Raw genomic sequence first — 21,732 nt, 5'->3', positions numbered from 1 at the left:
TGCAGACAATGGAGTCTACAAGGGGGGTGACTTCTCAAAGCAGAGAGGATTCCTCACCCGAACAGCCGACAACGCTCCATGGTTTTGACGGATCCGCAGATCAGGAAATTGGAGACAGTTCAAGTTACTCACAAAGTCAAAGGTGAGTCAAAGGTGTAAACTTTAATTTCATGTTATTATATGTTTTTCACGTTCTACCATACAGTTATGACATTCATATATTGTACGATAAGGAACACACTGAAACATTAAATGCATTTGCCTTGCTTCAAAAAACACATTTAGAATTATTATTATCAATAGTGACTTAAACAAGTCATTTCAGGATCTAGTGATTTCAGGGCAGGAATTAACAAACTGACAAGCCCCAAGTTGCAAGTAGGCTCTGGCCGTCATCCCAGTCCCCCTCAACTACCAGGCCCTCCTGAGGGGCCAATCGGGTGTTGGAGGAGTGTGTGAGAGACGAGGGAGAAGGAGAATACGTACATGATAACAGAGGAGAACAAATTACATTCAAAGTAAACTCTACCACCAAATTTTGGGTTTCTGATTGACAAAATGTAAACGTTGATGAGCGTGTGTGTGCGTGCGCGTGTGTGTGTGTGTGGTGGGGTGTTTTGTGCTGAGGCCCTGTGTGCCTTCTGAAATCTGTTCATGCCTCATTAAATATGCATTACCTGCTTCGTTACTGGAAATCCCAGCACGGTTAATGAATATAGCTCCCGTAGTTCTCGCACAAGGTGTTTGTGTGTGTGTGTGTGTGTGTGTGTGTGTGTCTGTGTGTTTGTGTATGTGTGTGCTTGCGTGTGCGTGCATGCATGCGTGCGTGGGCATGTGTGGCCGTGTGTGCATATGCATAACAATGATTTAGGGTGTGTGTGTGTGTGTGTGTGTGTGTGTGTGTGTGTGTGTGTGTGTGTGTATCTTTGGTTTAGTCTTCAAGAGGCTCCATTTTGGCACTGTAGTGAGTCTGCCAGACTGAAGAACATAAAAGCACAGTTTGTGTAAAGGTTTTCTCTTTGTAGTTATTATATTGTATTCTGATATTATATTGAAATCGATTAGCCTGCATAATTCATTCTTTCAGACCGTTCGGAATGAACGTTGTAGCTGAATCAATGGAAAATTGGAATTATACACAACTCCTAACCATCCCAAAGTCTGAACCTTATGACCATTGACACAGATGGCAGTCAATTGTGTGAAGTGACAAAGTTCATGACCTATATTAACGACTGGGTCTCTGTGTCTTGCTTCCCTTCTATACCCTGCGACCCCCCGCGACCCCCCCCCCCCCCCACCCCCCTTCCTTCCCCATCCCGCACCCCCAAAACCAAGACACATGGATGTGACATCGCAGGCCTTCGCCCTTCCGCTCTGCGGGAACATTCTGTACCAGTGGACGAGAGACGCAAGCTCCAATGAGTGTCAAGCCCGATACGGCTACAACTACCACCACACCGACCAGAGAGTTGATAGCCAGGGCCACGGGCATGGCGACCCTGACGGAGGTGTCGACTGGCAGCAGGATACCTCAGACAGCCTGGTGGAGTGGGGACGTGAACCCAGCCCGCCGCCTCATCCACCTGTTCCTGACCCCCAAGGGGATGGCCACGGCCAGCATGGGTCCCCCGAGGGAGGCACTCACTTCCTCCTGACAAGGTGACGAGAAGATACATGAACTGATTGGTAAAAAAAAAAAAAACAATGTACAGATGTTGGTGTTGATGTTGTGCATTGTGTCTCTTGTGTGCTGTTTGTGTGTATGTGACAAGAAACACAACACAAAGTGAACAGCAAAGTGAACTGATTTAACGTAATGTTCCCACCATTCTTCATTCCACAAATTTGCAGAACTCACATAATTTCACATTCAGGTTTTTTTTATTTTCCGGAAGGTGGGTTGTAGGTGTGGTTGTGGCAACCCGGCTCGGCTAGAGTGAACCGCCTCGTCCCAAACAGCCCCTGAATCGAGTTTTAGTTCAAGCCAACACGGCACTTCAAGCCAACACGGCAACCAAACAGAAAGTATCTTACTACTAAACAGAACAAAAAACATCTTTGGAGGATACACGAACTGGGAGAGCCCTGAATGAGTGTGGAAGCATGCTATTTAAAGCATGCTTTTTAAAGCATGCTTCCCCACCTGCTCCTCAGGTGCTCCGCATTTCAATGACTGGCTGCCACCAATGCTCTTACTGGCGTCATCTGTTGGGAATCTCTGGTACACAGCCTCCACAACCTGCCCCCTGGACCTCCAGGGGCGCTGTGCTGGAGACGGTGTGCCACACTCCACCACCCTTTGATGAAGCCTCTGGGCACTTCTGACTGACCAGCAACACGCGTCCCGGCTGGATAGTGTGTTGGCATTGGCCCGCCCCGGCCGGTGTCCCCCTTGGAACCTGTAGGGCCTCTTGCCGGAGCGGTAGTCCTGCCCGAAGCGTAGCTGCTCCTGCTCCCGGCGCAGCTCGACCCGCTCCTGCTGGATCCCGTACTGCTCACGCCAGCGCTCAAACCTTATGCACTGCCGCTCCCGCTCCAGGAACTGCTGCTCCATGCGGTCGGCGTCCAGACGCCGCTTCTCCACCTCCAGCCAGTTCCTCTTGCGGATCAGGTGCTCCCGTTCCTCCCTCTCTTGGAACGGACGGATGCGATCCCGCCTCCCCACCTCTCGGACGTGTCGCCTCGGTTGGGCTGCCCGTCGAGGTGGCCCTGTTCCCTGTCTGTCCTGACGAGTCTCCTTTGGCTGGGTCTGGGGACCGACGTTGAAGCTCAGCTGCTGGGCGACCTGCCTCTCCTTGAACCAGTCTGTGCTGTAGGCCTCGTGTCTGGCGGCGGCCTCCTCCAGGGCAATCTTGTGTTCCGCCTTCAACATCTCCAGCATAGTCCTGGTGGCTACCAGCTCCTCCTCCTGGGTCTCCTTGCCCTGTTGTAAGGTGACTAGTCACCAGCTACTCACCAGCACGGACTTCACCTTGTCGACCGTTTCAGCCTGAGAGCTGGCCTGGCTCTGGGCCTCCTCAAGCTGCTTCCTCAGGGTCTGAAGCTCCTGGTTCCCCTTGACCTCTCTGGAGTGCAGAGTTTCCAGGGCTGTGGTCTGCTCGCTGGCGTTGCTGTCTTTGTCCAGGATCTGTCGGGCCAATGCAGCCTGCTTTGAAATCATCAGAGCTTCCAGCTCCTTCACTCTAGCCCAGGAAGCTGTTGCCTCAGCACCCCTCTTGGTGTAGCTCAGTATCAACTGATCGTGGTTCACCTTCCCTAACTCGATCTCTAGCCACGACCGCTCCTTGGCCATCTCGTCCAGGGAGATCCTGGTGTCCGCGAGCTCCCTCTCATACCGCCTTCAGCCGCTGGATGATACGCTCCTTCTCAGCGAGGGATTCCAACGTGGTGAGGGCAGTGTCCGTGCTGGAGGTGTGCGCCTGCAGAGAGTTGACCCTCTCTGTCAGGCTGCCCATCTGCTTCTCCTTGTCCAGAAGCTGTTCCTGCAGGTTCTCCATCCTCTTCTGTAGGTCATCGAGCTTCCACTCCTTAACCTCGAGCATGTCCTTGAGCTCGTGGATCTCCCCGTTCAGGGTGCCCTTCTCCTCAGGCATCTCCTGGACCGGCTTTGTCTTCTCGTTCAGTGTGGCCCACTGATCGAGCCGTTGGACAATAATCATGTTACAAACTTAAGACAGAGCACAACACTCACTAAAGGAATGCAGTGGGGACAGGGTCAATGAGAGGTGAACCAGCTTCTCTCGGCTACAGTCTTTCAAAGTTCTGCTGCTGTAGAAGTGTTCATGAATTTATCCATTGTCACATTCTTATTACGCATTTTAATTAAGGGTCAGCAATGTCAAAAATGCCACTCCTAATGGTTGGGATTTTTATGTTAAAAAATTAAGCAATCTCCTCACATTCTGAAACAGAGGTTTTTGAGAGGAAGTCAGTAAAACAGGCAGTATTTTCATGAATCACCTTAGATACATCTGTTTTCCTTACTGGTGTACTGTCTCTTTTTGTAATCTATTACTTCTAAATACAACAGTTAACCACATTCTCCACTGCCTTTTTCTCCACTACTCAAACGACACCTTCTTTTAAGCTTTTTAACAGAGTTGTTTAACCTTGGAGATGCTTTCTCAAGTGCAACTATTTCTAAGCTCAAGTGGAAGCACACTGTTTGGAACACTAGACATTATATTGTCGAAGGCATCTACCATTCATTGAGCAGGTTTGAATACATGAATGAAAATAGCTTATAACTTATGATTTATGTGAATTTAAATTCCGTTGAATCATCTAGAAATCTATTTAATTGTCTTTGCTTTCCTTGGTAAAGTGAAGTTTAGTTTTGGTATCACTTAGATTAAAAAAATCACAAAAAAATGTTCTTGTTAAAATCTACATTTAAGATTATACTGTCATAATTAGTGACAGAAATATATACTAGTTAACTTAAATCTGATAAAACAAGTGCTGGTTGCTTTGCTGTTTGGTCTTAATATACTGTCATTTCAGCCTTGAGCTCAAAGGTTCAAAAGGAGTTGAAAAGTGGACAACAACGAACAGTCCACGGCAGTATGGGCACTAACACTGCTCCGCATTGTCTCTGTAGCCCACACTCACATCCCTAGCAGAAAAGAATTACGTCTCTCACTGTCATTCTCAATCTCTTTCCATCTTTACACATATTCATAAATTCACAATTCCGTGCCACTGAGCAAAATGAGATTTCGATGCACCCGAGGTTTAGGTTTCAGATTGATCCTCGTTGAATCACAGATGCTTATCTATGGATTGCTTGTGCCGATATTTTTTCTCCTGGCTGCTGTTGCCGTGGTGGTGTTGGCCGTGTTGTTCTGTTCGGTGGCTCAGTTATGCATCGCTGCCCCTCCTCACAGATCCTCTGAACATGGAGACTATGCCGCGTCCATTCAGAAAACGGGGCAGGAACGCTTCGATCAAGATGATGATGGCGACGGCCGAGATGGTAAATATGTAATAACACGGGCACTGTACAATTTGAAAAACCTGACCGTTCCTCTCAAACACTGCCTGGAGAACTGTGTGGCAATCCAACATAAATAACATCACATTTGTAAATCAGCTGGAGTTGGTTAATTTTATACTGAATCATGTAGGAAAACATGGAGGTCGTCTTTTGGAGGTTATTGGATATAAACAATGTTTCCTTTACAGCGATCTACCTTACTTAATAATCATTAAAAATGTGCATATGGGTTTGTTGTACGTGCACTTTTCCATGAGCATTCTAACATCATGATAACATCATGATTTATGATCATATATATATACCTGTATATATTATAAATACTATTTAAACCCTCACAATCCGTCATATAAGGACTTGCCCTCCATTCTTGAACTGTCCCCAGGGTCTTATCACAGAAGGCACCTGGAAGCTCCGCCCATCGACGGGTCATTGGACCACAGCGAGGGGTCTCTCACTTCGGACGATGCCACGAGCACAGACGACGGCGTGGACAGCGACAGTGTTCCCAAGCTCAACAACGGTGACGTGCACAGTAGTCTCAGCCTCTTCCGTTGGTTTGCTCTGCTTCACAATGTGACTCGCCCTGAACATCTGATATATATTTATATATATATACAGTACGTATAAGTAAAGCTGATACAGGCTCTGTGATGTAGACTTTGTGATGAGGGCCCTGCCATATATGATGATACATGTGATGCATCAAACACTCCCTTAATTATCGAGAAAGGAAACCTTGAGAAGGACGGCAGAAAGAGAGACTCATCCCTCCTTCCAGCGCAATGGGTGTCTGTATGGGCACACTTCCAAAATATGACTTCATTTTGCTACACATTTTTTTTGCATATTGTTAGCCTCATAGCATAGTTATATATATTATATATTATTTGGCCAAAACATATTTTGGCCAAATTGTGATATCTAATCTAACTCTACTCTCCTAATGCTGCTGATCTACTGTGTCTCATTGGCTATATCATAAGCCAATCATTCCATAATCACTATAATATAAATAGAAGATGAACCGAGGCAATTATGCTACGAGACTCACGCTATGTAACACAGTTTATATATTTATTTGTACGTTTTTTTGGGAGGATTGGAAATAACAAGTGTTCCTCTTCACGCCCACACCTGTGCAGGCGGGACAGAGGCGGGCGCGCCGGAAGCCATCCCAGAATACACCGCGGCGGAGGAGCGCCGGGACAGTGCGCTGTGGAGGAGCGTGGCGATCGGAGAACAGGAGCACCGCGTGGACATGAAGTGCATCGAGCCGTACAGGAGGGTCGTCTCCCATGGAGGTACACACACGCACACACGCGCACACGCGCACACGCACGCACACGCACTCCAATCCGCTTGAGGTTGGATAAGACACTACATCACATGCCCTGGGAGTTGAACTAACACACACACACACACACACACACACACACACACACACACACACACACACACACACACACACACACACACACACACACACACACACACACACACACCACCACCACACACACGCACGCACGCACACAGACACACAGACTGAGACAGATTTTTTTTTTTGAACACGTTTGTTCAAAAACATGTTTTTTGTTTTGCAGGTTACTATGGGGACCAGAATGCTATCATTGTCTTTGCAGCGTGCTTCCTACCAGATAGCAACTGTGAAAACTACAACTATGTCATGGAAAATCTTTTCCTGTAAGAAAATTCTCAAAACCAAAAAAATACTACTAAAAAATACAACAATACAACCTTGCCAGCGTCTGTTGTATTTGTCAGAAGACCCAAAAATGTTAAACACTGTATTTTTTGAAGATAAAGGCTATTGACTTAGCTTCATTGGTAAATCGTTGTGTGTGTGTGTGTGTGTGTGTGTGTGTGTGTGTGTGTGTGTGTGTGTGTGTACAGGTATGTCATTGGTACTTTGGAGCTGATGGTGGCGGAGGACTATATGGTTGTTTATCTAAATGGAGCCACACCGCGCCGGAGAATGCCTGGCTTCAGCTGGATGAAGAAGTGCTACCAGATGATAGACAGGAGGTAACGCCCACGCCAGCACCACCACCACCACTATGACCCTGAACAACTCAGCTCCACTCGAGCCATTGGGCATTGTTTTCAAATGAGCGCTCCTTCTGTTTTTTTCTTTCCTGCTGGGAAACCCTGCCATAACACAGAGTGTGAGCATCTAAAACACACCAATACTTAAATTATGTTTTTGCTTTTGTTCCCATAGGCTGAAGAAGAATCTGAAGCAGTTCATAATCGTGCATCCTTCCTGGTTCATACGGACTGTACTGGGTCTGACCCGACCCTTCATAAGGTCTCAACTAGTTCCCTACATTGTACAAACTGAGATATTTCGATTAGGTAGATCGTCTAGTAGGAAGGGCTCTCCACACCTCCAACCACCAGCATTTGATGCAGATTATTGGATTATAGATTATTACATATTATTTATTCCGTGGGACCTTTTGTCTATTAGTTGGAATTTGAGTGAGTTATGATGTATCCGCAATGCCGTATCACGAAATATGGTCTCACATCCATGTATAGCGGAAAATACATTTGGTGTCCAAGCACAAAATGCTGACCTCATTGAATAAAGAATCTGTATGTGAATAACCATCAAAAGTTAGCAAAACAAAGGATAGCATCATGATGCATCATTTATAACAGACCAATGTTTTATTTTCTAACTGTTGTTTTATTGCTTCAGCTACAAATTCAGCAGTAAGATCAAATATGTGCACAGCCTGGCAGAGCTGTGGACCATGGTTCCCATGGAGTATGTACAGATTCCTGCGAGTATTGTCAGGTCAGTCCAAGTCTCATATTATTTTATTCTCATCACGGCATTGGTCAAGTTATTTCTAAAACAAGTAAGTTGCTGGTATGTTTAAGTGTACTGTCATAGGTTGTATAGACCTACATGGTAGAAATATTTTTTTCCAAAAGTTAAGGTCAAAAAGCAACTTGCAGGTTTGCACCGCCTGTTAATTGAAGTGACAATGTGTAAGATTTGCGGTGTATCGGTTGCTAGCATTTAATCCGCAGGATAAAAAACTACAACTCAATAACCACCAGTAGATGAAGCTTAACCCCTAGAGTCATGTCAATACTAAGCTGAGAAATTTATTCATTACTCTCCGCCTCTCAAATTTGGCCAATATTAATCCTGGTTTTACCCCTCATTTGGTCATTTTCTTCGATCAACAAGGTATTTTTACAGCTGAAGGCACTGGGTGGGGTAACTCAATCTTTGAGCTAGGGAGCTAATCTTTGAGCTCTTCTGCTCCTTTCTATTAGTTTTCACTCAGTGTGGTGTTTTCTTTGGTACATGGGTAATAGGCGCATCAGTCACAATCACACACAGTTAAACTCAAAACACAATAACACAACACGGGGATGTCAACCTTCAAGTTGCTCTTTAATAGGGTTAAAGTCACATGTCAACATGTCATGGCTCAACTGGAAAAAGAGGAAATGAAAGATGGACGACCAATATCCAATTAAAACATTAATTATTTATATTGGAGGTATGACATGCTGATGCTTTCCGACTCTCCTCCAAGGTACGAAGAGGAGAGGGGTATACACACATTTGCATGCATGAGGTAAATCATTGAACGTGTGTCCCGGTTGCTCTTGTCCGTGCTTTTAGTTTGTGCTCCACATCTGATTTGACTAACTTTTAGTTAGTTACCCTAAAGCCTGCCTTTTAATATTTTCCCCATTCCCTCAATAAGATACACAATAATTGCTTGCTGGCTAGGGAAAATGAATGCAATGAGTTATGTTGTGGCTCTTTTTTGCAGATGACCGTGAATATCGGTAGAATTTTAAAACCAGGTGAACACAAAGCAGTTTGATCGTTTAATTTATTCAACCATCAAAAAGCGAATCAGCTTTGTTTGCCTTTTCGCCTTCTGACTACTATGAGTACTTTCAAGATAAAAGCCTGGTGTTGTTAAACTTGTACATTCGTTTTCAAAATAATCGCAAAAATGATAGGCCTATCAGAAATAGAATCTATGACTTGTAACCTATTTTCATTAGACTACCGAATTGTATAGATGAATTTGTTACTGGAAAATGGCATCAGAATGAAGGCCCAAGCATTCCTCCTTTTATAGGCAAACTTTTCAGTGCATCACCATTTTCCGCCACATATCGAGAACCAATGCAATACCCTGTGTCTCAGCTGCTGTAACACTCACATCCCTACTTCCACGCTTTGCCGACCTCCCCACCTATCAGATATATAATCTATCGCTTGTAACCTATTTTCATTAGACTACCTCCATTGGTTATAGGAAAATGGCATCAGAATGAAGGCCCATGCTCTCCCTTGCCATTTTGTTTATGCATCAAATTTGAAAGGCATAAAAGAAAAGGCAATTGCAGCTGATTTGCTCCTCTGTTCTACTGGTTGGGGTCTACTGTTGAATAAGAAAACGTTCCAGTTGCTTTTTGTTCATCTGGATTTGAAAAGAAAACTGATTGAAACGAAGGCACACTGACTAAACTATACTTTACCCTTTATACTAAATATTATACTTTACTCTCTATCCTAATACTATACTTTACTCTTTATACTAAATATACTTTACTTTATATACTAAATACTATACTCATACTAAATGCCATGACATACTTTACTTTACTATTTTTGTCTCTATACTAACACTAGTGTAGAGATGCTGAGCCAGATTGCTGCATGTGTTGTGCTGTGCATTTTGCCCCCTTGACATATTGATCTCACACTTACTAACTCTTTCAACCCTGTACCCCCCCCCCCCCCCACACACACACACACACACACACACTACCTGTCAACCAGACTGGATAAAGAACTACAGCGGTCAGCAGACAAGTAAGCAGGATGTGTGCATGCCTGTGTGTAAATACTTCCTCTCATACCTAAACTTCAAATTCCATTTGATGCCCCCTGTATCTCCATCTGTCTCTTCTTTCTAGAGACAAGAAGAGGGGTAACTCTGCGGTGTGACTGATGTGTCCTGTGGATTCCTCTTGATGCAAGGCCAATGCTACTCTATTGAGTATGTTGCATGCCACGCCCTTTATAGTTCATGGCTATGGAGTGCATATGGTTGAACGTCTCCGCTGTATAGCAGGTTAATGATTGCGCAGAGAATGTGATGCATAATCATACTCCAAACACTGTGCTTTCGTTTCAATGGGTGCATTCTGGCATCATTCAGAACAGAAAGAAAAAGAAGACATTGAAATACAGCCTATGTGGTTTCACACTGTATTTGCAAAAACATTTGTGTGATGAATGTGTCTAAATGTTATTTTAGTATCTTCCCCTGGATTATGATTGGCATTGGTTATTTTACCAATGTGGTGTCAAGACCAATAACCAACTATCCAGAGATGTATTTTTTAATGAAATGGAATAGACTAGGGCTACCTATACCACGTCAAAATAGAGCTGTTCATTGAGCCCTGCCCATTGTACTCATTATTGTGGGCTGTGCTGTCTTGATTATGTTGTCTATTCATTTAGTTCATGTTTTATGGCCATTTCCCTGTTTGATATGATGAGGACAGCTATATATTTGGACTCCACTCTCATGCATGAATCACTGCCAAGGTCTCGTCAGCTTCTGGTTGGGAAACATCCGTCCATTTTTATTCCGTTCCTCATCCTGGTAATAAAGAACAGCAAACATCAAAAGCAAACAGAAGTATTTTGTCGTTCTTCCCCTGCCTGCAAATAAATGACACTACTGGAATGTTTGTATAAATAACAAAACATTCCAGTAAACTCCAGTTATATTCCATTGTACAAGACGTTCGAAGGTGGATGTCCTTAGGGGCTACATCGTTGTAGTCATATCTGTGGGGCACCTTTTTCACGATGAGCCACTCCAACTTTGTGAATTCTCTGCGCTCCTTGTCCATTCCGTGTCTTCAGGGCAGTCTGTCCCTTTCAGTCCTCTTTAACAGTTTGAACATCCAACACATCCCCTTTGTCTTGGCTATCCCCAACCCCAAAACCCCACTGCCTGCGTGAGCCATATTGTTAAGCTTTGTGGAAAAATCGAAACACCTCAGCATGCATCTAATCCAGAGGAACACAAAGACTATCAAAACACCCTACCCACGGTAAGTACCCAGTGACCTAGCAGGAAACCCCAACAACTACCGAGTCTATTCAATCTGAAGGAATAGGTAGCCAATCTGGTGGCAGTGTTTCCCCGCCGCTGCTGGATTGTCAGCGCCACTGCAAAAAAAAAAAAAAGTCATAAAATTTTTTCTAAGGCTTATGATAAATATCAAAGAAATAGCTGAAAATGAACATAAAAGATGAACTTAGTTTCTGCCAAGTTCAAGGCACATTTGCACAATGATCTGGTCTCAGCAGATACCTTGACTCTGTTGGTTGTTATGTCATATTTGGAAGCTCAATCTGTACATTTTTCCCAAAAAAATCTCACCAGAAGTAACCATTTAAAGGGTTATTTTTCAAAATATTCTTGCGGGGGGGCATGCCCCTGGACCCCCCTAGCGTTGCTAGGTTACCAACTCACAGCACCACTGCTACAAAAAAATCTAGCGGAAACACTGCTGGTGGGCATCACAATTACAAAATTCCCTTTTTAATTTCCAGTTAAAATTATACATATCTTTATTATAATATATCAGTACAATACATAGAATGATGGGTCTCTAGATGTAATCATAGCAATAAAAAAGTTAAAAATGTCCCAATAAATGAAAAAATAAAGCAATATATGTGTCTGATTGACTCTGACATAAGCCTGTAGCATTATCCCTGTATTATCAACCGTATTTTACTACCACACAACATGCACTTAACTTCACCACTCATCACTACCACTACTACTATTACTACAAATACTACGACAGACCTATGTCTGTCAGTGCCTTGTGCCTCAGGTGCCACTCCAGACAGTTGATGGCTATCGGGTCAAATGCCAGGTCAAACTTATTTGCGAAAAGGTGATGCTGTTCCAGAAGCCACGGCAGGTCCCCGAAACCGTACACGCAGATGCCACGAACGTGTTGCCCGTTACACACGGGATAGACCGGGCCCTCGTGCCACTGCCACTTGACCATTCGTGCTCTGGCGTTCATGTCGGTTAAGTCGTACTTGGTGTCAGGCGGCGTGGAACCGGGAACACTGGGCATGCGTTGGATGGTGGCCCAGAGGAACTCATCAGGGCTGTACGTGTCCTTGGCCCACTCGATCAGCTGCTGCACGCGCTGGTCCTGCAGCACACTCTGGATGTAGCCGCGGCTAGCCAGCATGTAAGCGTTACCCGACTTTATGGGAAGGTTGAAGGGTGCTGGCTCTTTTTTTACTCCCGTGGCCTGTGGTGAATGGATAACATAAATGTTTTCACTTGGTGCCATTATAAAAAGGAGACAAACAGACAGACAGACACACACACAAACACACTCCACTAAACAAAAGTAAGTAATATGTTGGTGTAAAAGACCAGTCTGAAACCCAGGTGACAAAGTAATATATTTTAGTGTATTATAAATAGAATCTAATTATATAAATATAGAAAACAAATAGTGGTAAGTTAGTGTAGGCCTACTTCTTAATTTAGCTAAAAGTGTATTGTAGTACACTTGAAGAGTACTTTATTCTAAGTTTTAAGTTGTTCTTTAGTTCAATTCAAATGCATGGACTTAATCTCAAATACTTAGTAGTAGTGTTTTAGTATACGTATAATAAGTGTACTTTATTTGCCCCACTGGGACGTGTATAGGACTGTTACGATCATGTATGTATTAATGCACATTAATGCAAGACTTTCTTGACAGAAGGATATCACTCACACTATGTATGTCAGCTTCAGAACAACTCTTTAACATTATAGTACAGGTTCTGTAGAGCTGGTACTAAGGTATCGACCAAAACAACCCAGTATCAAGTAGCATCGAAACTTCTCAGGAGGATTATAATGCTTCCACTTATAATCGCAAATAAAAAGAGTTACATTAATCAAGCACCTCATTAAGCATGGAGGAACCCAAAGGGCAGGACTCTGCACTGTGTTCGCAAGGCCAAGATGGGCCAGAGTCTCCTCAAGAGGACGCGTCCATTACTTCAGGTAAGATAAACGGTTACAAGGCTAGTGTGTTAAAACACAAAATCGCGTTGGGTAGGCTCTAGTAGGCCGTTTTTTTGTGTGCTAGGTTTCACAATCTTAACTGTACCTTATTAGCAGCCTTGCTCTAGTTGCCCAGCTAAACATGCTTAGTGCATTGGTTACTTATGGTAGCTAATCTGTAGCTAACCGTGTTTGGTTAAATCTTTTGCTATTCTTTTGGAAAGCTCGCTATAATATGTACCATTCATTACCATTCATTTTGTACCCATCCCTTGGTGTAATCAAGTAGTCCTTACTTGAGTATACCTTAAAGGACAATTCCGGTATTTAGCACATTGAGCCCCCTTTCTGGATTGTGAAGGATGAAATAGAGTGGTTGACACCGAAATTTTGACTATTGGTCCTGTCTCTGGTATTTGGCTCATTTAGAATCGCCCCTGCCTGATTGACAATGTCTGGCTATGGGCATTCACAAACCTGTCCTTAAAACAACCCTAAACATTCGTTTTCAGAAATGTGCAACTCACCGAATGGTTAGTGGTGTTCGTTGATTTTCCAAATCAAGTATCGTAGCGAAATACAGTTTCTGTCGTGTTTTATTTGGTATTTTGTAAATCCCGTTGAAACAGAAACTGGACCAGAACCAGAAACGGAAAGGGGGGTTGTTTACGTTTGGTTGTAGTCTTTTCGCTCGGTTCTAACAAAATGCCACCCCACTAACCACTCGGTGAGTTGCACATTTCTGAAAACAAACGTTTAGGGTTGTTTTAAGGACAGGTTTGTGAATGCCTGTAGCCAGACATTCTGAAGCAGGCAGGGGCGATTCAAAATGAGCCAAATACCCGAGACAGGACCAATAGTCAAAATTTCATCCTAGACAACCCAGAAAGGGGGCTCAATGTGCTGAATTTCGGAATTGTCCTTTAGGTGTAATAAGTAGTGCCGGCGCTCTGCACACGCAGAACACGCACTGCGTGTAGGGCACCAAGTGCCTGGGGGGGCACCAAGTACCTGGGGGGGCCCCCCAAAATTAAGGTTGATAATTATTACATTACAATTTTCAAAATATATCAATGAATTACAAACAGGTCCACCGCTGTTATTTCGCATCGGAGGCGGAGCACCCTTCATCAGCGCAGTCCCCCCCCCCCCACCGCCAACAATCAGCGGACGTACAACCCCCCCCCCCCGGGGTATGTTATTAATCATTGGAGACCGTTTTCAACATGTTTCATTCAGTCCTTCTAGTTGCACAAATCGCTGGTGCTAGGCTAGCGCAAGTCAAGGGGAACTGCTAGCCTGCCAATAAAAACAGTTTTACCCACTCCACGGTACACCCAAGGCAAACCAATTATAACGCTTGACTATTGATGTAAATGTTTGTGTTGATAGAATAATATTAGAAATAAAACTATCCTTGTATCGCAACGATCGCATTACATATTGAGGGACTACTTTCTCAGCAGTGGCGGAAATTCACTTTGCTCCGGTGTAGCAGCCAATTCAATAAAGCAGAACGTAAACAGAGAAGCGCACTCCAGGTAATATCAGTCCACTGCTGCCGTAGCCTGCTTCCAACTACAGGGATTATAAACTATATGCAATGCGATGCAAGGGTAATTATATTTCGAACATTATTCTATCAACACAGACATTTACATAGATAGTCTGGCGTTATAATTGGTTTGCCTCAGGTGTACCGTGGAGTGGGTAAAACTGTTTTTATTGGCAGGCTAGCAGTTCCCCTCGACTTGCGCTAGCCTAGCACCAGTGATTTCTGCAGCTAGAAGGACTGAATGAAACGTGTTGAAAACGGTCTCCAATGATAAATAACACACTGGCTCACTTGGAAATGAGGTCCGATGTCCAAAATTCCGAACTACCCCTTTTAGTGTAGTGAAATGTATGATTTCCAGCAATCGAAACACACTTGCAGTACAATTGCATTATATCACCAGTGTGAACTATACTTAAAAAGGCATTACAGTTCAATTGATACTATATACTAGTATAGTATAGAAGGGTATTTTGAACACACTATTATCATGACTGATATTTCAAGGGATATTGATTTTTCTTTGTTGTTACGTTGAAACTTTCATAGACTGCTTTGACTAGGCATGTCTGCCTCTGCACTTGGGGAGCTGTTCACTGAGGAGAACCTGGCCCTTAAAACATCCAGGCAGCGCAACTCCTTGACCGATCAGAGAAGGCACTTGAAGACTACAGAGGTCTTCTTGTTTGACCTGGCCAGTATTTATAGATGTGCCCAGGCATCCTCCACTCCAGCAGATCGAATATGTTAAACTCCAGGAAAGAGCATGCCTTGCCCCAGAAAAGGCAAAACACATACTCAATGATGTCTATAGACAGCATTGAGTCTCTGAGTGTTTTATGAAAGCATGACCACGAAAAGATACAGCTATACACACAATGAGGGGGACACAAACACAATAATAATGTAGGGGTGAGGTACAGGTATTTACATTTAGGGTGCTTGATATCAGGCTAGTATGTTACCTAGTAAGGTAACACCAACATACTGCTCAGTTCCAAAGCAAGCATCCACAAGTCACAAATGGTTATCTCATAACAATAACCTGAATTTGTCCGTTCACGATGTGGTGAGAAGACTCTACCCTCCACCTCTTCCCGCCAATTTGCTCCGTCTCCATGCTGTTGGCACCCTTCAGGGTTTTCAGGATCCTCACCATCTCAAGGTTGGTTTTCAAGGGGAAGTCCTGACCACACAGATTTATGAAATACTTCCATGTGGTGCTGACATTGAAGAGGTCAGCCATGCAGTTGATATCGGCTTGCACTCTTGGCCAGGCGGCGTAGACCACGTCCACGGATCGGCTGACCATGAAGACGTTTGGGAAACAGAAAGCGATGCTCATGACAGCTTCCAGGAACGCCGGCTCAGCCTTATTGTCCACGTGGACACAGTAAAAGTTTTGAGGTGTGTATATTGCGCGCAGCAGGTGTTCAAAGTTCTGGATCTGTACAAATAGCCAGCAAAATGTATGTATGTAATTGTATGCATTGATTTAGGCTTGAAGTTTATAATGAATAGACCACCATATGTTACCTTATGATGGACAATAATAGAATATGCCAAGGGGAAATCCTCCTCTTCCTTGCTTAGAGGAAACATTATGTACTTCTTACTTGTCTTGAAATTTCTGTAAATGAAAAATCAATATGAGCCACAAAATACTTCTTGTCTATACAGTTTCTTAAAAATGTGTAATATTCAGGGATACTTGAATAAAGCCCACCTGCAATCCATGGTGGCATTAATGTAATAATCCTCTCTTCTAAGGGCCTTCTTTCGGAAATCATTGGTGATGCTCAATATCTTGGCATTCTCTATGCAATCAATATTGCCCTGCAAGAGGGACGAGCAGTTGCATGCATCCTCTATATTCTCTTCATACTCTTTGTAACCCAGCCATCTGTTGTTCCAGCTTAAGATGGGGTCCCATTCAATCTCTGTAGGACTGATCACAAAGACTACAGTCCACAGCAGTGCCACTATAGCACTGACTCTGAGAATGAGGAGGCGGCCATGCCATAGGCTGGTAAACAGTGCCATTTCCACAAGAATTCATGTACTATCCAGGATGTTTGTAGAAATGTCCAGGCAACGAAGACCAGGGAATCTAATAACGATATCCCTTTCTCCCTTTCTATCTGTTGAACATAAGATAAGCACATGATAATGGTATTGTGGAGTGTGTTGTGGTTAAAGGTCGCGTTTATCAATGCGCATGGGATACACCAGTCATCAACAACGCAAAACATGGATCCGTGCTCGGTGCTCCAGCTCTTTTCCAACATTGGTTTCGCTAGCAAAGCGGCCTGTCGAAAGGCCACACTGCACCTAGGTAGGGGTGACCCCGAATATTCGACTATTCGGTGATTCGATCTAAGGAGCCTGATTCGACTGCCAATCTCATAGTCGAATCTTCGGCAAAACACACTTATGCCACTTTTCCAACGACAGTATCAGCTCGACTCGACTCAACTCGCCTCGACTCGACTTGGTTCCAGGCGCGTTTCCATCTAAAAAAGTACCTCTTCAATGTGGGCGGGTCGTAGAAAATAACCTCTCCACCATGGGCGGGTCGTCATTAGGTTTTAATCACGGGAGACGCGATTCCCGGGAAATCTGAATCTGATCAAGACTATTTCGTGATTCCCGGGAAAGGTTATGATGGGAAATAAAATAAAAAGCGCAATGACTGCGCGTCTATTGTTGTCATACGGTAACGTTGATGGAGGCGAAACTCGAGCCCTAGGAAAGGAACGAAACAGAAACGCTGATCCTCCGGAGCCGGTCCGTGGACTCCAGCCACGCCGGACACACACAACCACGCGCAGCCTACACTGATCGGCGTTTCGCCGTGTGTGTCGCTCCTTTCCCGGGGCTGGAGTTAGGCTGCGCGTGGTTGTGTGTGTCCGGCGTGGCTGTGTGTGTCCGGCGTGGCTGTAGCCACGGACCGGCTCCGGAGGATCAGCGTTTCGCTGTTTCATTTTAGTGTCGTTCCTTTCCTAGGGCTCGAGTTTCGCCTCCATCAACGATACCGTATGACAACAATAGACGCGCAGTCATTGCGCTTTTTATTTTATTTTATTTCCCATCATAACCTTTCCCGGGAATCAGGAAATAGTCTTGATCAGATTCAGATTTCCCGGGAATCGCGTCTCCCGTGATTAAAACCTAATGACGACCCGCCCATGGTGGAGAGGTTATTTTCTACGACCCGCCCACATTGAAGAGGTACTTTTTTAGATGGAAACGCGCCTGGAACCGAGTCGAGTCGAGGCGAGTTGAGTCGAGTCGAGCTGATACTGGCGGTGGAAAAGCGGCAATATATGGATCAATGAGCAAAAAAATCTGAATCGGGTTTCTCATAGTGGGATTAAGACCCCTGCATTATTCGATTGATAGTCGCATTAATCGTGCATACATAGGTGAAATCGGATTTTGCGCTCTGTGCATGCTCGAGATTTTTTCCCGGGCCTGTGAGCCGGAAGTCGAAGGAGACGATAGTCGTGTTGTTGTCGCCGTCAGAAAACGAGAAACGGCGATTTATTTAAAAAGGTGGCGAAGAATATGGAGGAAGCCGGTGTCGTGCCAGAAGTGTATCCCCGGGCGCGTGTTGGCTTTAGACATAGGCCTATGTACACACTTCGTAAAGGCATAGCTGCCACTGAATTAAGAAGGGTTAATGCTAATGTCTAATTACGCACAAATATCTTTGTTACAGAAAATATATAGACTTTCTCTCAGATAAATCCAGACCTTAGAGAGTATAGTGAGGCTTGTACTGAGGCTGGAGGTGTCCAGCTAGACCCTTCACCAAGATGCTCGTGATGTGAAGTTCTGATCTTTTTTCAGACTCGGATCTCGTTTAAGTATCGCCCACCCCAAACTACCAGAGACAAAAAGATCCATCACAGGGACCTGTCTCCATTGCTGGAATCCATGGTGGAAATCACATATTTTCATTGATGACACTGAAATACAATTACGCATACGTTGTTCGATTAATTGACCAACTGATTCACCAGTTCATAAAAAAAATTAACTGCACTTAATACTGATAAATAGGTGTTGGCTTTAGACATAGGCCTTTGTACACACTTCGTAAAGGTGCAGCTGCCACTGAATTAAGAAGGGTTAATGCTAATGTCTGATTACGCACAAATATTTTTGTTACAGAAAATATATAAACTTTCTCTCAGATAAATCCAGACCTTAGAGAGTATAGTGAGGCTTGTACTGAGGCTGGAGGTGTCCAGCTAGACCCTTCACCAAGATGCTCGTGATGTGAAGTTCTGATCTTTTTTCAGACTCGGATCTCGTTCATTGAAATTAACAAATCTTTGAGTCGTATCGGTCATTTGCGCATTTGGAAATCCAAGAACGAAGGAATGAAATGAACGATCCACTCGCAGATACGGAACGTACGTACCGGATCATAGAAGTAATGCGCATGTGCAAATCCAAGAATGAATCAACAAAATGAACAATCTCCTCGCAGATACGAATCGTACACACCAGATCACACCAAAGATTTGTTCATGGGAGTCAATCTTTTGTGAATCACCCCATCACTACAAGATGCTGGGTCCAGCATTCCTTCTTAACTGTGTGTTCACACCACACATTGAAACGTGTCGCGGGGCATTCTGACGTCTCTCCCTCTTCCACAACAGGTATAGTCACACGCGATGGTGGTTATCTCGGCCATCATTGATGAGAATGACTTGGCATGAAGGACCGTTGATGGGCAAAACACTACGCGACAAAATTCGCCCCGCGACACGTTTCAATTTAGGGTGGGGCATGCTGGTATATTTGGGCTACCAAGTTCCTCTTCAGCATTTAAACAGCAATTAAACAAAGACTTGATTCATAGATAGGCCCTACTTCCTCATATTTATTCCTCAGATATCAATCGATGCATTTGTCCCAAAGCTGTTGTTCCTGATTATTCCCTGTTCATCAGGTGTGCCAGTGAAAGTGATGTATTTCTTTAATGTACCAGGGCACCATTGTAGGCTTCACTATTTGAATGTAATATTTTACATTCAAATAGTGAAGCCTACAATGGTGCCCTGGTACATTAAAGGCACACCTGATGAACAGGGAATAATCAGGAACAACAGGTTTGGGACAATATTTTACACCACTAGAACGGAAATACGTCACCTTCACTTCAATAAGGAAGCAGGTTGTATAAACAGTGTTAAACAATAACAAGACGTAACTAATGCAGAAACATCAGGGTATTGTAATGTTCTGTTAATCTACGTAATTGTAGATAGTGGAGGTGACGTATTTCCGTTCTACAGTGGAGCTCCACTCCCCCATGAGTCTGCAACCAGACCCCACTCCATGTTTGTCCTACGATGCCTGTGTAACAATAGATTGCTGCCAACAACCGGTATATATCCGGGATATCTCCCACAGCAGTGGGACAACAACAATGATCTGTCTCAAATGTTTTTAAACAAGCAATTTAAACTCAACTGATATTTTAAAACCAATAAAATAGCTAGCCCTACCAATTCTAGACTACTGCTAAATCCTACTGCTAAATGTATAATAATAGGCCTAACTAGAAAACGCATTTCCTGCAGAAAATGCATTGAGTGCTGCAGTGCAAAAAGTGAGGTTGACCTTCATAAATGTCGAGTGGCTTAAGTTAAGTGAAAAGATTTGAAGAGTTCAAAAGTTTAAAGTCTTAAAGGCATGTAACACAATTTAAAAAATGTCTTATAATTAGAAACAAATCAAGTGTAAGAGTTAAACAAATAGCTAAAATTGGCACGTTTGAATACATTTTAGATTAAAATATAGAACGATTGAGCTGTTCAAAAAAAAAGTGTAAATTAAAAAATGAAATAAGTGTGAAACAGTCAAGTACGTAGAGGAAGGAGAATAATACTATTAGAGTTTGTGTGTGCATGTGTGCCATCACTTATTGACGTTCACATAAGCTCAGAATGATAAGGCTCATACTGTTGGACTTGGGGTGTGGGGGGGGGGGGGGGGGTATGATCGATAATAGAAAATGCACGGTATCCATAGGAACCCATTGTAATATCAACGCAGTCGCCACACACAAACGATTGACTTAAATTAAACAATGTTAGGTTTTAAAAGTAGAATATTTAAAAATGGAAACAATATTTAAAAAACGGATTGAATGATGGATGGTAGCACGCGATTCGCCGCAAATATGAACATTTTAAAAGTGGAATTGAGTCTCTAGGTGCAACACTGTTAAAGTAGTGTGGTACCAGTTTTCAGAGGAAAATACAGAATGAACGAATACAGCCTAATTACAACAGTAGAACAACACTCGCCTAATAGTAAAAATATAAGGCCTATTCATATATATATTTTAAATAATTTTTCATTATTTTTGTCCGAACTCACCTTATTTCGATGGTGTGTGCCTTCTGTCCTATGACCAATGATCAATAATGCCTCATTTCATTTCTCGCAACTGGTGTCAGTCCATATTCCATTTCCCTGCGTCGCCTGTTAACTTGACTCTGGAATGGGATGGGCCATATCTAGTCATGTCGGACCACCAATGTGCTGTGGATTCCAATCTTGGTTCATTGCATGTTTTCTCCTTAACGTCAGTTCCAAGAACCAAATGCAAGTATAAATTGTGTGTTTAGAAGGTGTTTATTTTTCTAGTCCATGCTGCGAAAATAAGAATGCTTGCGGGCAAATATGAGATAAGAATTTTATATTCGTACATCCGTGGTTCTTAATCCATGGCGTGCAGGTAAAGCAGTGCGGCTACGCCCTCTACTGGGTGTGTTTAAAACAACTTTAAATAAGGACGGGAAACACGCGGGAAAGAACCCTGCCTCACGCACGAGCGCACGAGCCATCAAATTATCTCTGCATAGCTAACATATACTGTTTAATTTGTTGGAATTTGTAAAATGTTATCCTAATAAGAGTCCAAAAATAAAAATAAAAATAAAAGTACTTTAAGCATCTACGTCTCGCGGGACCACCGTGTCGCCATTGAACTGCCTCTCGCGATACTAACGTAATTTTAATTTGTGTCC

At 43.6% G+C, this 21,732-nt stretch overlaps 3 protein-coding genes across 3 annotated transcripts in view; 1 reads left to right on the top strand and 2 right to left on the bottom strand.

Annotated features, from left to right (window-relative positions):
* The window catches only part of LOC311343271 (uncharacterized protein), a 41,169-nt gene extending 31,387 nt beyond the window's left edge, over positions 1 to 9,782 (top strand). Inside the window, exons 11-19 of the mRNA XM_084468148.1 lie at positions 1,361 to 1,662; positions 4,890 to 4,978; positions 5,385 to 5,522; positions 6,145 to 6,303; positions 6,604 to 6,703; positions 6,914 to 7,045; positions 7,242 to 7,328; positions 7,725 to 7,823; positions 8,581 to 9,782. Coding sequence (XP_084324274.1) covers positions 1,361 to 1,662; positions 4,890 to 4,978; positions 5,385 to 5,522; positions 6,145 to 6,303; positions 6,604 to 6,703; positions 6,914 to 7,045; positions 7,242 to 7,328; positions 7,725 to 7,823; positions 8,581 to 8,626 — 1,152 coding nt within the window. The 3' untranslated portion in view covers positions 8,627 to 9,782. The remainder of the gene's footprint in view (positions 1 to 1,360; positions 1,663 to 4,889; positions 4,979 to 5,384; positions 5,523 to 6,144; positions 6,304 to 6,603; positions 6,704 to 6,913; positions 7,046 to 7,241; positions 7,329 to 7,724; positions 7,824 to 8,580) is intronic.
* LOC311343896 (uncharacterized protein) lies at positions 2,114 to 3,662 on the bottom strand (the record flags this gene model as incomplete). Its single annotated transcript, XM_084468867.1, has 2 exons — positions 2,114 to 2,926; positions 3,339 to 3,662. The coding sequence occupies 2 exons, from the start codon at positions 3,660 to 3,662 to the stop codon at positions 2,114 to 2,116; spliced, it is 1,137 nt and encodes a 378-aa protein (XP_084324993.1).
* Positions 9,783 to 11,103: 1,321 nt separating the features above from the next.
* On the bottom strand, positions 11,104 to 21,159 carry LOC311343622 (beta-1,3-galactosyl-O-glycosyl-glycoprotein beta-1,6-N-acetylglucosaminyltransferase-like). Its single transcript, XM_084468533.1, has 5 exons — positions 21,080 to 21,159; positions 16,404 to 16,818; positions 16,214 to 16,307; positions 15,723 to 16,124; positions 11,104 to 12,370 (listed from the first exon to the last, which is right to left on the bottom strand). Exons 2-5 carry the CDS (start codon positions 16,718 to 16,720, stop codon positions 11,897 to 11,899), a joined length of 1,287 nt encoding a protein of 428 aa, XP_084324659.1. The 5' UTR covers positions 16,721 to 16,818; positions 21,080 to 21,159; the 3' UTR covers positions 11,104 to 11,896.
* Between the last annotated feature and the right edge of the window lie 573 nt (positions 21,160 to 21,732).

Source organism: Micromesistius poutassou (genome assembly GCF_964030765.1).
Source record: "Micromesistius poutassou genome assembly, chromosome: 5".
Taxonomy (NCBI): domain Eukaryota; kingdom Metazoa; phylum Chordata; class Actinopteri; order Gadiformes; family Gadidae; genus Micromesistius; species Micromesistius poutassou.
Note: the sequence above shows the minus strand (reverse complement) of the source record. Positions and strands in the feature narration are given on the sequence as shown.